General features: G+C 41.2%; 1 protein-coding gene and 1 pseudogene across 7 annotated transcripts in view; one reads left to right on the top strand and one right to left on the bottom strand.

Moving 5' to 3' along the window:
• Positions 1-1,690: 1,690 nt before the first annotated feature.
• LOC116888204 lies at positions 1,691-6,652 on the bottom strand (annotated as a pseudogene).
• Positions 6,653-9,400: 2,748 nt separating this feature from the next.
• Fmr1 (FMRP translational regulator 1) overlaps positions 9,401-14,407 on the top strand; it is a 37,586-nt gene continuing 32,579 nt past the window's right edge. For 3 of the 7 annotated variants that reach the window (XM_032889555.1, XM_032889552.1, XM_032889551.1), the window contains exon 1: positions 9,401-9,674. In XM_032889555.1, coding sequence (XP_032745446.1) covers positions 9,624-9,674 — 51 coding nt within the window. In that variant the 5' untranslated portion in view covers positions 9,401-9,623. Of the gene's footprint in view, positions 9,675-10,448; positions 11,851-14,407 lie in introns of all 7 variants that reach the window. The other 4 variants (XM_032889557.1, XM_032889554.1, XM_032889556.1 and 1 more) reach the window with 2 other exon arrangements.

Genomic DNA, 14,407 nt, shown 5'->3' with positions numbered 1-14,407 from the left:
CAAGCACATAAGCAATAAGCAAAAGATAAATAATTTTTGTAGCATAATTTTATTTATTTATTTAGTATTAATTATTTATTTACATTTCTTTTTATTGGATATTTTATTTCTTTTTTATTTATTGGATTTTTTTATTTACATTTCAAATGTTATCCCCTTTCTTGGTTTCCTGGACATTTTTTTAAAATTAAGTTTATGTTCTAGTGGGAAAGACTAACAACTTGCTTGATATTTTCATGACATCAAAGGAAGTATCATGATTGTGAAATTTAGAATGTGAAGCAGAAGAGATAAAAGATGCCAGAATGTATAAAACATTAAGACTTGAATAAATAATGACTTGAGTTTTTACCCAAGACATCTTGCCAGAAATCCCATTGGAGTGTTTCAGGTGGCAATATGATCGGTGTGGTACACAAGGAGGGATGTTATTTTGTGTTGAGACTTAATTAAAAGAAGACAAGGGTGGCTATTGGAAAACAGGTGAGAGAATGAAAACCTGGATAATGCAGGAGTGATGAGAAGTAGATACTGGACTCTGAAAGAATTTGGTATGTGATGAGGACTGAGAGACCCCCAGTGTGGGATGCAACGGATGACCATCTCAGGGAAATCGAAAAGATGAAAGATAATGCCACAACGTATCCCCGTAGTGAGGACAAACACCAAACACTTTCAATTTACCTAAAGTACAAGGGTGAATAAGACATTTTCCTGCCTAGATATACTAGCAGTCCAATGAAAAAATAACTGTAAATAAATAATTCTCCTGTATTATAAATGACAGTAAAATATTAAGCATTCAGAGCCTGATCTATAATCAGTGCAAAACAAAAAAGGAAAGAAAGAGGAAGTATATAAACAACTCTGTAAGAGCACACTCACACAAATTTTTTTTTCAATTTTTAAAAGGAAGATTTAACAAGTTTCACTTAGTACAATACATCTAAATGGAATTCACAATACAAGGTGACATTTAAATCAAAGCCCCAAAATTCCATACAGATAACGTGACCAAACTTCTAATGTATTGGTATCACATCTCAAAATTGTCTCAGATCCTTAAAAAAAAAAAAAAAAAGCAAAAGTGTACACTCACGTGCTTTACAGGGTATTAAACCAAAAAGCTAGAATTAACAAACATGCCAAATGTTGTCACTTTGAATCATAGACACAGGTCCTATTTTTTTTTTTTACAGAAAAGCATGTTTTTCAACATGCATTTGAAGCTTTCGATGTATTATGGTATAAGAGCAACATTTAACATAACTGAAAGTGCTTTAAACCTAAATATGCTTTTACTGTCTAAGTACACTCATATAAAATAACTAACTTCAGGAAAGCTAAAAGTGGATTTGACAATTATGGTCAATACTGGACTTGTTATTACATCCTCGATGAATATTTTCAGTGTTTAAAATTGCTGAGATTAAAGTTTGAAAACAATCTTAATTTTCACTTTACAGTAAGCATGAATCACAAGCTTGTAATGCTAAACTGTTAAACTTAAATTTTGTTCTCTTAAAAAAGAGGAGAGAGAAGAAAGAAAAAAGCAGACCAATAGTGATCAGAAGCAATTGTATTTCCCATTTACCAATCATACTGGATATGCTGGACATCCATGCTACTGTATTCAGTTCCTCTAATGTACTTTTTATTCCTGTAGATGCTCTTTGATGCTCCCCGCTTCCTACACAAGGTTTGACTGATAGTCACTTGAGTTTTCCTGAAGAATGTGGTCATATCTTCTCCATACTTTTCTTACCACCATAACCACCTCCATAGCCAGCACTCAGCTGCTGGCTGGCCAGACCTCCATAACTATACAGGTTGGATAAACCCATTCCTCCCATCATCTGCACTATCTACCATAAGCACCACCGCTTGCCCCCGCTGTAGAATTCAAAAAGAGCTCTACATAGCTATGATCATAAGCTCCTCCACTCGTCCCTGCGGTAGAATTCAGGAAGAGCTCCACATATCTGTGCTGCGTATTTGCTTCATCTTTTGCCATAGCTGCCACATCATCTTCACGAGTAGCAAGCTCAACATCTGCCTCACCCGTAACTCTGCTATTGGGTCCTATTTCAATGTATGCTCTCATGGGATGAAGAGGTGAGAAAAAAAACTGTAAATATCATTCTCATTGGCTCTGTAAGATAACCCTCTCATGTGTACACAATGCCCTGTGGTGCTCTGGAAACTGAACCCACCATCTCCGTATCTATGATCAGACATTCCTGAGAAACAGTAGTTTAGGTCTCTTCCAAATCTATCAGACCCCAAACCATCCCTGTCATTATAACATCCATAGTCATCATGGCCTCCATACCCTTCACCATAGGCACCCCGCCTCGTTCTTTCAAACCTGGTTCTTCTGCCAATGCTATTATACCCTTTCCCAGCTCCTGGCATGTTAAGGACCTGGGTGCTGCATAGTCATGAGCTTTCGAGGGGGATCATAGTGGGTTCGGACTTCAGCTCTGCTACTCTTGAAGATTTCAATGTACATATGCCCTATTCTTTCCTTGTTTCTTTAAGAGCCTTTCAGCTATCTCCTGTGAAGCAAACTGCACAAAAGTTCCCCCTGCGCTCCATCCCTTAAAGTCCACTGGCAGTGTCATCCCACTTGGCACAACTGCCAACCCTAAAAAAGAACTGAACAATTTCTTCCTTCCTACAGTCAAATGGGAGTACTCTGAGATGTACCAAACCATCATTGGCAGTAACAGGACCATTTGGAAATGTATGCTTTAACACCCAATCCATTTCAACACTGCTGGATTTGAATACTTCAACATATCTGTGTACCATGGTTTCTCTGTCTTTCTTTTTTATTGGATTTTTTTTTAAATTTACATTTCATATGTTATTCCCTTTCCTGGTTTCCTATCCATAAGCTACTTATCCCTTCCCCCACCCCCTTCTATGAAGGTGTTCCCACTCCCCTTCCACCCCCTCTTCCCTCCTTCCCACCCCCCTGACATTCCCCTATACTGGGGGATCCAGCCTTGGCAGGACCAAGGGCTTTTCCTCCCACTGGTGCCCAACAAGGCCATTCTCTGTTACATATGCAGCTGGAGCCATGGGTCTGTCCATGTATAGTCTTTGGGTAGTGGTTTAGTCCCTGGGAGCTCTGGTTGGTTGGTATTGTCATTCTTATGGGGTTGCAAGCCCTTTCAGTTTCTTCAATCCTTTCTCTAATTCCTCCAATAAGGATGTCATTCTCAGTTCAAGGGTTTGTTGCTAGCATTCACCTCTATATTTGTCATTCTCTGGCAGAGCCTCTCAGGAGACAGCAATATCAGGCTTCTGTCAGCATGCACTCCTTAGCTTCATCAATATTTTCTAGGTTTGGTGGCTGTATATATAAGGGCTGGATCCACAGGTGGGCCAGGCTCTGAATGGCCATTACTCCAGTCTCTGCTCCAAACTTTGTCTCCATATCTCCTCCTATGAATATTTTCATCCCCCTATTTAGGAAGGACTAAATATCAACACATTGATTGTTCTTCTTCTTGAGCTTCATGTGATCTGAGAATTGTATCTTGGGTAATTCAAGAATTTGGGCTAATAGCCACTTATCAATGAGTGCATACCATGTGTGTTTTTCTGTGATTAGGTTACCTCACTAAGGATGATATTTTCCAGTTCCAACCATTTGACTAAGAATTTCATAAAGTCATTGTTTTTGATAGATGAGTAATATTCAATTGTGTAGATGTACCACATTTCTGTATCCATTCCTCTGTTGAAGGGCATCTGGGTTCTTTCCAGCTTCTGGCTATTATAAATAAGGCTGCGATGAACATAGTGGAGCACGTGTCTTTTTTATATGTTGGAGCATCTTTTGGGTATATGCCCAAGAGTGGTATAGCTGGGTCCTCAGGTAGTTCAATGTCCAATTTTCTGAGGAAACTCCAGACTGATTTCCAGAGTGGTTGTACCAGTTTGCAATCCCACCAGCAATGGAGGAGCATTCCTCTCTGTCCACATCCTCACCAGCATATGTTGTCACCTGAGTTTTTTGTTTTTTTTTTTTTTTCCGGAGCTGAGGACCGAACCCAGGGCCTTGTGCTTGCTAGGCAAGCGCTCTACCACTGAGCTAAATCCCTAACCCCATCACCTGAGATTTTGATCTTAGCCATTCTGACTGGTGTGAGATGGAATCTCAGGGTTGTTTTGATTTGCATTTCCTTGATGACTGGGGATGTTGAACATTTCTTTAGGTGTTTCTGAGCCATTTGATATTCCTTAGCTGAAACTCAGGAAATGTTCCCCAGTGCCCATGTGTTTGAGATTCTTCCCCACTTTTTTCTTCTATTAGTTTGAGTGTATCTGGTTTGATGTGGAGGTCCTTGATCCACTTGGACTTGAGCTTTGTATGGGGCAATAAGAATGGGTCAATTTACTTCCCAAAGACTATATATGTACTGACCCAGGGCTCCAACTGCATATGTAGCAAAGGATGACCTTGCTGGTCACCAATGGAAGGAGAAGCCCTTGGTCCTGCCAACGTTGGACCCCCAGTGTATGGGATTGTCGGGGGGGGGGAGGGGGGTTGGAAGGGGACGGGAACCTCTTTATAGAAGGGAAGGGTGAGGGGTTTGGGGGCTGATGGACAAGAAACCTGGAAAGGGAATAACATTTGAAATGTAAATAAGAAATACCCAATTTTTAAAAAAATGGAAAAAATAAATAAAAAAAACGAACAAACAAAAAATGAAAAAAGAATGGGTCAATTTACATTCTTCTACATGCTGACTTCCAGTTGAACTAGCACCATTAATTTAAAATGCTATCTTTTTTCCACTGGATGGTTTTAGCTCTCTTCTTTTGGTTTCATTGGAAAGAGATTACTTTCTTGCCTTTTCTGTGATATAATTTCCTTCCTTGTATTGGATTTTTCCATCTATTATCCTGTGTAGGGCTGGATTTGTGGAAATTTGGTTTTGTCATGGAATATCTTGCTTTCTCTGACTATGTTAATTGACAGTTTTGCTGGATATAGTAGACTGGGCTGGCATTTGTGTTCTCTTGGTGTCTGTATGACATCTGCCCAAGATCTTCCGGCTTTCATAGTCTCTGTTGAGAAGTCTGGTGTAATTCTGATAGGTCTGCCTTTATATGTTACCTGACCTTTTCCCTTTACTGCTTTTAATATTCTTTCTTTGTTTTGGTGTTTTGACTATTATGTGACAGGAGGAATTTCTTTTCTGGTCCAATCTATTTGGAGTTATGTGGGCATCTTGTATGACTATAGGCATCTCTTTCTTTAGGTTAGGGAAGTTTTCTTCTATAATTTTGTTGAAGATATTTACTGATCCTTTAAGTTGGGAGTCTTCACACTGTTCTATACCAATTATCCTTAGGTTTGATCTTCTTATTGTGTCCTGGATTTCCTGGATACTTTGGGCAAGGAGCTTTTTGCATTTTACATTTTCTTTGATGCTTGTGTCAATGTTTTCTATGTTATCTTCTGCCCCTGAGGTTCTCTCTTCTATCTCTTGTATTCTGTTGGTAATGCTTCTGTCTATGACTCCTGATCTCTTTCCTAGGTTTTCTATCTCCAGGGTTGTCTCCCTTTGTACTTTCTTTGTTTCTATTTCCATTTTTAAATCCTGGATGGTTTTGTTCAATTCCTTCACCTGTTTGGTTATATTTTACTGTAATTCTTAAAGGGATTTTTTTTTATTCCTCTTTGAGGGCTTCTACTTGTTTACCTGTGTTGTCCTGTATTTCTTTAAGGGAGTTATTTATGTCCTTCTATCATCAGCATGAGATGTTATTTTAAATCCAAATCTTGCTTTTCCAGTGTGTTTGGAAATCCAGTGTTTGCCTTTGTGGGAGAACTGGGCTCTGATGATGCCAAGTAGTCTTGCTTTCTGTTGCTTAGGTTCTTGTGCTTGTCTCTCACAATCAGGTTGTCTCTGGTGTTAGCTTTTCTTGCTGTTTCTCACAGTGGCTTGACCCTCCCCTAAGCCTGTGTGTAGACCTGTTTTCTTACAGCTGGATCTGGATACAGAGAGCTGTGGGAAAGTTTCAGCTCCAGGTGCAGGCAGAAACCGGAAGGGTCCTGTCTCAGTCAGCTCCTGGGTTTGTGTGGCCGGAAGCCTTCAGGCGGGTTGCTAGGAGCAGAAGAGTTTGTGTTACCTCTGCTCTGAAGTGTGTCATCGCTCCTGATGACTGGTTTTCAGCTCTGGTCACAGCCAGAAACGGAAGGATCCTGCCCCTGACTGCTCCTTGATTCCTGTGTCCAGAGGGCTTCAGGCCAGTTCCTCCTGGGCCAGGAATGTGAGCAGAAGTGGTGATCTCCCCTGAGGTCTCAGGATTGTCCGCACTTCTGAGAGTCCAGGTCTCTCCCCCATGGGATTTGGGTACACAGAGCTGTGGGACCAGTTCAGGTCTGGGCGGGTGCAGGCAGAAAGCAGAAGGCCTCTCTCTTTCTTTAAAGCCAATTTCACTTCATCTTCAGATTCAAATTCAGCAAATGCTTCATCACTCATCTGCCTTCTCTGTTGTAGACGAAAGATGTGCCATTTTGGATTTTACAATCAGAGAAGCAGAGCATCACTTCCTCAGCTGATCAGAACCAGGGTAGGCCTCTGACCTTCACCACAAACCCCTCCCTGCCCTCTGTGCTCAGCATCATGGTGATCAATAGACTCTTGGTGGCAAGTTTGGCTCAGTGCAATTTCAATGTAGCCTTTGACCACATTAGAGATTCTTCCAGCAATATGGTGGGCAGAAATATTTTAAAATGTTTGCTACAGGACTTCAAGACCGGGGGATTTTACTCTTTCTTCCCTCAAATGGCTATAGCGAGGAGATAGACTATTTCCTCACACAAAAATCTTGCCATGGTACATGAAGACAATTGCAAGAGTTTTCATGATCCTGGGAATGGTGGCACATGCCTTTATTCCTAGTAGCTAGGTGACAGACAGAAACAGATCACCATGTGTTCAAGGCCCGCCGAGGCTGAATACTAAGACATTGTCTCAAAATAAATTTTAAAAGTAAAAAATTAATGGTAGCAATGAGAAGCAGATGTGTAGTCCAGTAGCATATCTGCACATGCAAAAGCCACACACATATACTATTTATTTTGTGGCTCACTTGATGGGACATGTCTTTTATAACAGCACTCTAGAAGAATAGGGAACTCAAAGATAGGCTGTACTAATTGTGAGTTCTGGCCACCCTGCCATACAAGAAAATCTGTCCTTAAAAACACTATCTTAAACTATTAATGATATGTCAAACATTACAACTGGTTTCTAGAAGAATGAGACCAATAACAAATACAATAATATGAGCAAAGAGGGGCCATGTAAGAACTAATGGTGAGCATGCTGAGAATTGAAAGAAATGCTCACTCAGATATTTGTACCTGAAGTGAAATAACTACACAATAGGAAAAACTACCTAATAACTTTAAAGGGAAAGAAAATCATGAACATCATGAAAATCATGAAACTATGTCTTAGGATAGTGACTTTGTGAAGTACTGATATGTTTGAAAGCCCTGAGCTTTCAAAGTTAAAGCTAATGTTATGCCCCCTAGTCTATGGTGAGATTTGTAGTGGGCCCTACTGGATTCTTAATATGTTGTGGCTACTCCAAAGACCCTAGTTCAATGGGTCATTTCTGTTTACTATAGCCTCAAGGAATATGGCCCTTGATCCACTGCCTTAAAGTTGGAGTTCCAAGTGCATTGAGATTGTTCTGGCTGGGGCAGCCTGGGAACTGGAAGCCTAAAGTGCTCTTCATCCTATGCTACCTGCCTGGGGCACCTCACCCTTTGTCTTCCAAGTGCACACTTCCGAATAAGTCTTCTTTGTCCCATTCCAGCTGGAATCATCTTGCTTCTGTCCTCACTTATCCCATGCCACAGACAGGTTCATATCTAACTGTGAAAGATATATTTACACCTTATAGACTTCACAGTTGCAATTACAGATTTATATGTTTCTTCATGTGTGTATGGGTGTATATGCATCCATGTGTGTGAGTATCCGCACACAAATGCCACAGGATATGTGTGGAGGTCGAAGGATAACTTCTTCCAATGCAGTCCTTGCCTTCTACCCAGAGACAGTCTTTTTGTTGTTCGAAGCTGGATAAGTCACACTGAACTGTGTACTTCTGGAGAATCAACTTTGGGGGAGTGATTATTTAGGCACTTAAGCCCAGCTTTATATGAATTCTAAGAATTCAAAAATTCAGAACTTCATGCTCGCATAGCAAATGCTTTACCCACTGCAGCCAGCCGCTTCTCCAGTCCCATATGTACAGTCTGGAGAGGTTGAATTTTGCCCATCTACTCCTGTAGGTTCCAATTTCAACAATGACAGTCTTTTTGTTGCTACCTCACCAAGGATTCACTAGTACTTAGTATGGTGCTTGGCACATGGAAGGCATTTAATGAACTTCTCAGTTGGATGCAAGCCTTCTGGATTAAGGGAGCATGGGTCAGGCTGGATAGGAGCCCAGTAGAGAGGCCAAGGGGGAGGGGGTGTGAAAGGCTAGACTTGGTTCTGTTGTGGAAGGCAAAGGAAAAGAGCTGCATGGAGTGGACACAATGATGTGCATAGACAGTTTCCATGACTGCTTTCCTGATGCCCTCTCTCTGGTATAGGGTGCACATAGAAGAGGCAGAAGTCAACTGTAAGGAAATTAACAACTGTTTAACACATTCATTGTCTCTCCCTCTTTCAGTGAGCTCTCTTTATTATGAATTCCAAGTAAAAGTATGAAAGGAAAGTGTGCGGGACAGCATTGTCTGAGAAAGGGCAAACATTTCCTGAAGGTCTGGCACACTCCATTGGCCCTTAAAAAGTACTCAAAAGTTCCCACAATGCTTCCCCAAATCGCTAGGGAGTATAGCGATTTATTTTGCACTCTGGCCATAAAAGTCCCAGAAGTCAGGGTCAGTGTAGTTATAATTGTTCCTACATCAAAGTGTTCTCCAATCGAAGTTATCACTTTAACTTCCCCTCCCGCCGCGACTTCCAGTTCAATCAGGTCCCACGCCAGCGCAGTGAAAAATGTACCCAAAGCTCCTCCACTTCTGGTTGGGCCCCATTTTCAAAAACTGGAGGCCTTTTCCCACGTCCTCGCTTCCTCCTGTACAAAAAAGGCCTCTAGTCCCCGCGGCTGGCCATAGGCAGCACGACCTGTTACTACCCTTTGCGCTTTCCCGCCTTTCACCCAGCGCGCGCGCCAAAGTGTCCGCCCTGTTACCCCGAGGCAGGTACCCACGACGGCGCATGCGCGTGCTCAGCTGCCCAAGAGAGGGCGGAGCGAAGGGGGCGGAGCCCATGTGGGAGGGGCCGCGAGGGTCACGTGGTGTCGTTTGACTGTTTACAGGAGGCGCGGCAGAGCCCTCGGCCTCAGTCAGTCTTGCGCTGGGGAGCGTTTCGGTTTCACTTCCGGTGAGGGGCCGCGCCTGAGAGGGCGGGCAGTGAAGCCAACGGACGGCGAGCGCGGGCGGTGTCAGTGACGGCGGCGCCGCTGCCGGGGGGCGTGCGGTAACGCGGCGGCGGCGGCGACGGCTGGGCCTCGAGCGCCTGCAGCCCACCTCTCGGAGGCGGGCTCCTGGCGCGAGGAAGAACGAGAAGATGGAGGAGCTGGTGGTGGAAGTGCGGGGCTCCAATGGCGCTTTCTACAAGGTAACGGGCTACCGGACAGGCCGGGTCCTCGGCCTCCCTCCCTCCCTTGTGTCCCGGGCGGCGGGCGGGCCCCTCGGGCGCGGCGGGAGCGGCGGGAGCGGCGGGCGGTAGATGGTGAGGGAGCGGCGGACTCGGGGCCTAGAGCCCGCCTCAGCGCTCTGACTCCCGCCTGAGGCCCCGGCGCCCGGCGGAACGCGAAAGGAGCGCGGGAGCTGAGGGTGGTTGAGCGGCCGAGTTCAGTCAGGGAAGCGGGAATGCGAGGACAGTAGATCTGGCCATAGGGCCGGTGCCGCGTGAAGTGGCGGCAGCGGCTTAGTCCTGCTTTCCCAAATAATCCTCTCCTAGTGAGTTCGGGGCCTGACAAGCGGGGAGCCGTGAGGGAACCGGGGGCGCCTCGGCCCCGCCGCCTCCTGCCCTGCCGGACGGCGGTTAGGAGTCTTGGGCTCCGGGTTGTCGGCCCACAGTCCAGACTTTGGAGAGCTCCCCTGTTCTGGGCGAACGGAGTGGAGCGAGTTCTAAGAAGCCCTTGGCAGTCCGGAATCACAATGGCAACTGCTCTTTAGTGGCCTCTTTGTGAATTTCGAAAGAGGGTTTTAGACCTAAAAGTTTCTGAAAGACCATGACATCTGAGAGAGCCATTTAAAACGCTAGCCAAAGCTGATATCCATGGCCTCCTACCCTCTTTGTAACTGGGGGAAATTCAGGGATAAACATGTCGCGACTTCTAAAAATATTACCAAGTCTGCTTATTTTAAATTTTCCTTTGTGTTTAAGTTCTCAAGGACCCGAATTTGTGCCACAGAACTTCAGGAAATTAACGGGGACTGTCTGATTGCTACTGAATTTTTACCAGGACGGTTTGGAATGTTTGTTTTGTGCTCTGAAGTGCATAAACTTGAGTATATTCGCTTTGACTTTTGCGGTGTTGCAGTGGGCTATGTTCTTGAGGTTTTAAATAGGCATTCATGGAACTACTGAGGGTTTTTTTTTTATACCATTGAATATCAGATAACGTCGTATATTTTTTTAAAGGAACCTTAAAATACATGTAATGTGGTATGATTCCTGATACTGCATAGATGTAGATCTAGCAATATTATAAAGTCTCTTTTTTTGAATGTTTATAAGCTCTGTAAGGCCCCACCTCAGTAGAATATTTTAGTAACAGAAGCTGCAGGTGGAAGGAAGCATGGAAAATAGCTTTTGCCATTGTCCAACCCTTTTAAGTTTATCTTGAGCATTTCAAATGGGAAATACTAGGCTAAGCTCAGGAAAGTGACTTTTGTAAAGTATGCTTTTATCAAGTCTATGGAGACATTTAGTAAAGATAAATTTCATGAATGAGGGAAATTTGTAAAATACTAATTTATACTAAAAATACCCTTTTGTTGTAGCATGGGAGACAGAAAGAATGCAGCATTTTTGTTACTAATTCTATCAGTGCAGTTTTTTCAATTTGCTGTAATAAAAAAAAATGTTCCAGTTAGTTTTGGTTAGTTTGCATTAGAAGGTTTCTAGGTTCTAGAATGACAGTTTTAATTGCTAGAGTTGGGGCACTGAGACACAGATGAGCAAGGGATAATAGTTAAGTAGTATTTTTGTTCATCTCTAATACCAGCTTAGATTTGAGTCCACTGTTAGTTGCTTTTAATGAAGTTGGCTTGCCATTGAGGGCAAGTAGTGCATCCTACTCTTGAAGGATTTATTGGCCCCAGTAATTTTGCTTGCAAACTGACTGGAATATTTTTTAAAAAAGTGCTCTGTTTCCACTATTAATCCCCTTGCTTTTTTCTTGGCTTTGTTTTTCAACAACTTCTTAATTTGAAGGTGAACGAAAATGAATAGACTTTGAATTATCCTTTGATTCCCTGAGGGGACATGTAGTACTCTTTTAAAGTGTGTGTTGAAGAATTGCTATTGTGTTTAAGTTTATTTTTGTTTTTTGGTTTTTTTTAAGTTTCAACTGGTCTATATTAAAGGAAGGGTACTGACTATACTGAAAGAAGTTTAAATTTTACGTCACTTAGAATATTGACTGTGAACAGGAGAAAATAAAGTGGAAGCATGCTGAGTCCTTTTCTGGTGAGATTGATGACAAAGATGAGAAGTAAAGACCATTATGGAAAAACTGGGAACCCTGTTCATTAAATTGGTAGAAGTAAAAATTTAAAGCGAAGTAAGTCAAATTCAGTATAATTGAATTCAGCTTTTGATTTGCTTACTAGAACTACTGTATTGTAAAGGGTAGTTGTACATCCTCTGAGCACATTAAGTTTGCAGAATAACTATATAGAACACATATTAGGAATGATTTGATTCTTTCTCTAAAACATCAATAAATTGAAGATTTCAGATTCACAAATCATGCTTCTGGCATGGTAAGGGCCAACCAGTTCTGATTTGGATTTTTTCTTTTATTGTTTAATTTTTAAAACTATTAGATTTGTGACTACTTTTTTTAATTTTTAAAATTTTTATTCTTTAATTCTTTTTGGACAGTTAGACTTCATTGACTTCCCAATTCTTTTTGGACAGTTAGACTTCATTGACCTCCCTGTCTTCCCCACCCCCAAAGCCCCACACTGTTCCCCATCCCATACCTCCTTCCCATCAACCCCCTTGTGACTACTTTTAGTTTTTTTTTTTCTTTAACCTGGAAAAAGTTGGTCACACGTACTAACTAGTTTTTGAGCCCTTCAGACAAGTTATGTTTAAAATCCGAAGAAACTTTGATTTGTATCTCACATGATCTTTAAAAAGCATTGCTTAAACCAGTAATGTTGCAAAACACTGCTATACATCTTTATTCAAGGTGCATCTGCTCCATGTAGTTTTTCTTTGTGTATTGCAGTTTGGGTATGTTGAGAATGATAATGCATTAAGTTCATTTTTATGTAGAATGTGTGCCATTCAGATGTGAGGGTATTCCATATGCAAAGATTTCTAGGTATTATATTCTAGCATCAAAAATAGTAAACCATGTTAGAGACATACATAAAACTTTTAAATTTCAAACTATAATGGCTAATATCTAAGTATGTATAATTATGCAAATTCACAAATATATTGTCATCTTAGTTTTAAACTCTGCATCTGAGAATAGACTCCCTTTAGCTGAATATTGTTACCATATATAGTAGTTTATTAATATACAGTCAAGTTTTATAATGCCAGGTTTGGTGGATCACACCTGTGAGGCAGAGGCTGTTGGATCTCTTGAGTTAAATGCCAGCTACATAGTGAGACCCTATCTTTTAAAGCAGGGGCGTAGGGGGTTAACAAAGTCTTTAGTGCCCATCATATATATCATTTTAGCTACATTGGCTTATAGAAATAGATGTCTTACCACAAACTTTCACAAGCTTTAGAAATTTTAAAGCCTACATAAAATTTAAATAAACTCATATTCATGGTTTTCTCTGAAATCCAGCAATCTTCAAGTATGGGTGTTAACTCACATGTTAAAGAAATGAATGATGTAAATTACCACATTTTATCCTCCCAAATCTACAAACCCTTTGTAAGATTTAGTGTCCTTGTGGATGTAACACACCACCTTGGAAATATGCAATTCCAGTTCCATACTTGTATTCTGATAACCCCCAAATTACTAATTTTGTGCAAAATTTTGTCCAGTGTAGTACTTGGGAGTTCAGATTCTGGCCCACTCTGGAAGATGGTTGGGATTATGGTTATGGTAATAGTTCCCAGGTGTGGAGTCTTAGACATTACTTTGCCTCTATTAACTTCCTCCTGCTGTTTTAATTTATATAAGGGGTATTGATATATTAGGAGATGCGATAAATAATTACTAATGCTTGTCAGCATGCTGAAAGATTTGGATCTGGGATTGGAAATCAGACTTTTGACAATGAAATGATAAAATTCAGCTTGAAGAAATAAAGTTGATTCTACTTGTTACCCACTTTTCAATTTCATTATAATCTTTCTTCATATTTGTTACTATGACATTACCTTAGCATCCTATAACTACAATTGTTGTATTATCTTTTTTTTTCTTTTCTTTTTTTTAGGAGCTGGGGACCGAACCCAGGGCCTTGCGCTTGCTAGGCAAGCGCTCTACCACTGAGCTAAATCCCCAACCCCTGTATTATCTTTTTTTAACTGTGGACACAAAGATGTCATTAATCTCCAGTTTATGTATCGGTGTTCTTTTTATTAACCCTCTGGTTTGAAATATTTTCCTATAAGTTCTTATTAATGAAAGTAAAGTTACAAATCTTTGACTCTGCTGTGGAGATTGCTTTTGTTAGTTACTGTAGGAACTCTAAACCTGAAAAAGTGTAACTTATATGAACAGTATGTAAACATCAGGAAAACAAGTCAGTGGATGCTGTTTTCTTTGTACCTGTTGTCTTTGGTCAGAGTGAATCATATTTTTCTTAGAATTTGTGGATGAACTGTTGCTGTTTTGTTGTTCATTCTTTTATATTGCTAGCGCCTACATGTGAAATGAGGAGAATAAAAACATGCTGTATATATGAAACCTTGGGTTTGAATCATACATCTTATATGTTCCTATAATTTATCTCTAGGAGGAAAATTTTAATTTATTTTACATGTATAAGTGTTCTACCTGCATGTATGTATGTGAACCAAGGAAGTGATAGAAGAGGGTATCAGGTTCCCTGGGTAGAGATGTACAGATTGTTGTGAGCTGGAATGTAGGTGCTAGGTTTCCTCACCCCTAGTTAGATATCTTAAAACTTAAG

Source organism: Rattus rattus, chromosome X (assembly GCF_011064425.1).
Source record: "Rattus rattus isolate New Zealand chromosome X, Rrattus_CSIRO_v1, whole genome shotgun sequence".
NCBI lineage: Eukaryota > Metazoa > Chordata > Mammalia > Rodentia > Muridae > Rattus > Rattus rattus.
Note: the sequence above shows the minus strand (reverse complement) of the source record. Positions and strands in the feature narration are given on the sequence as shown.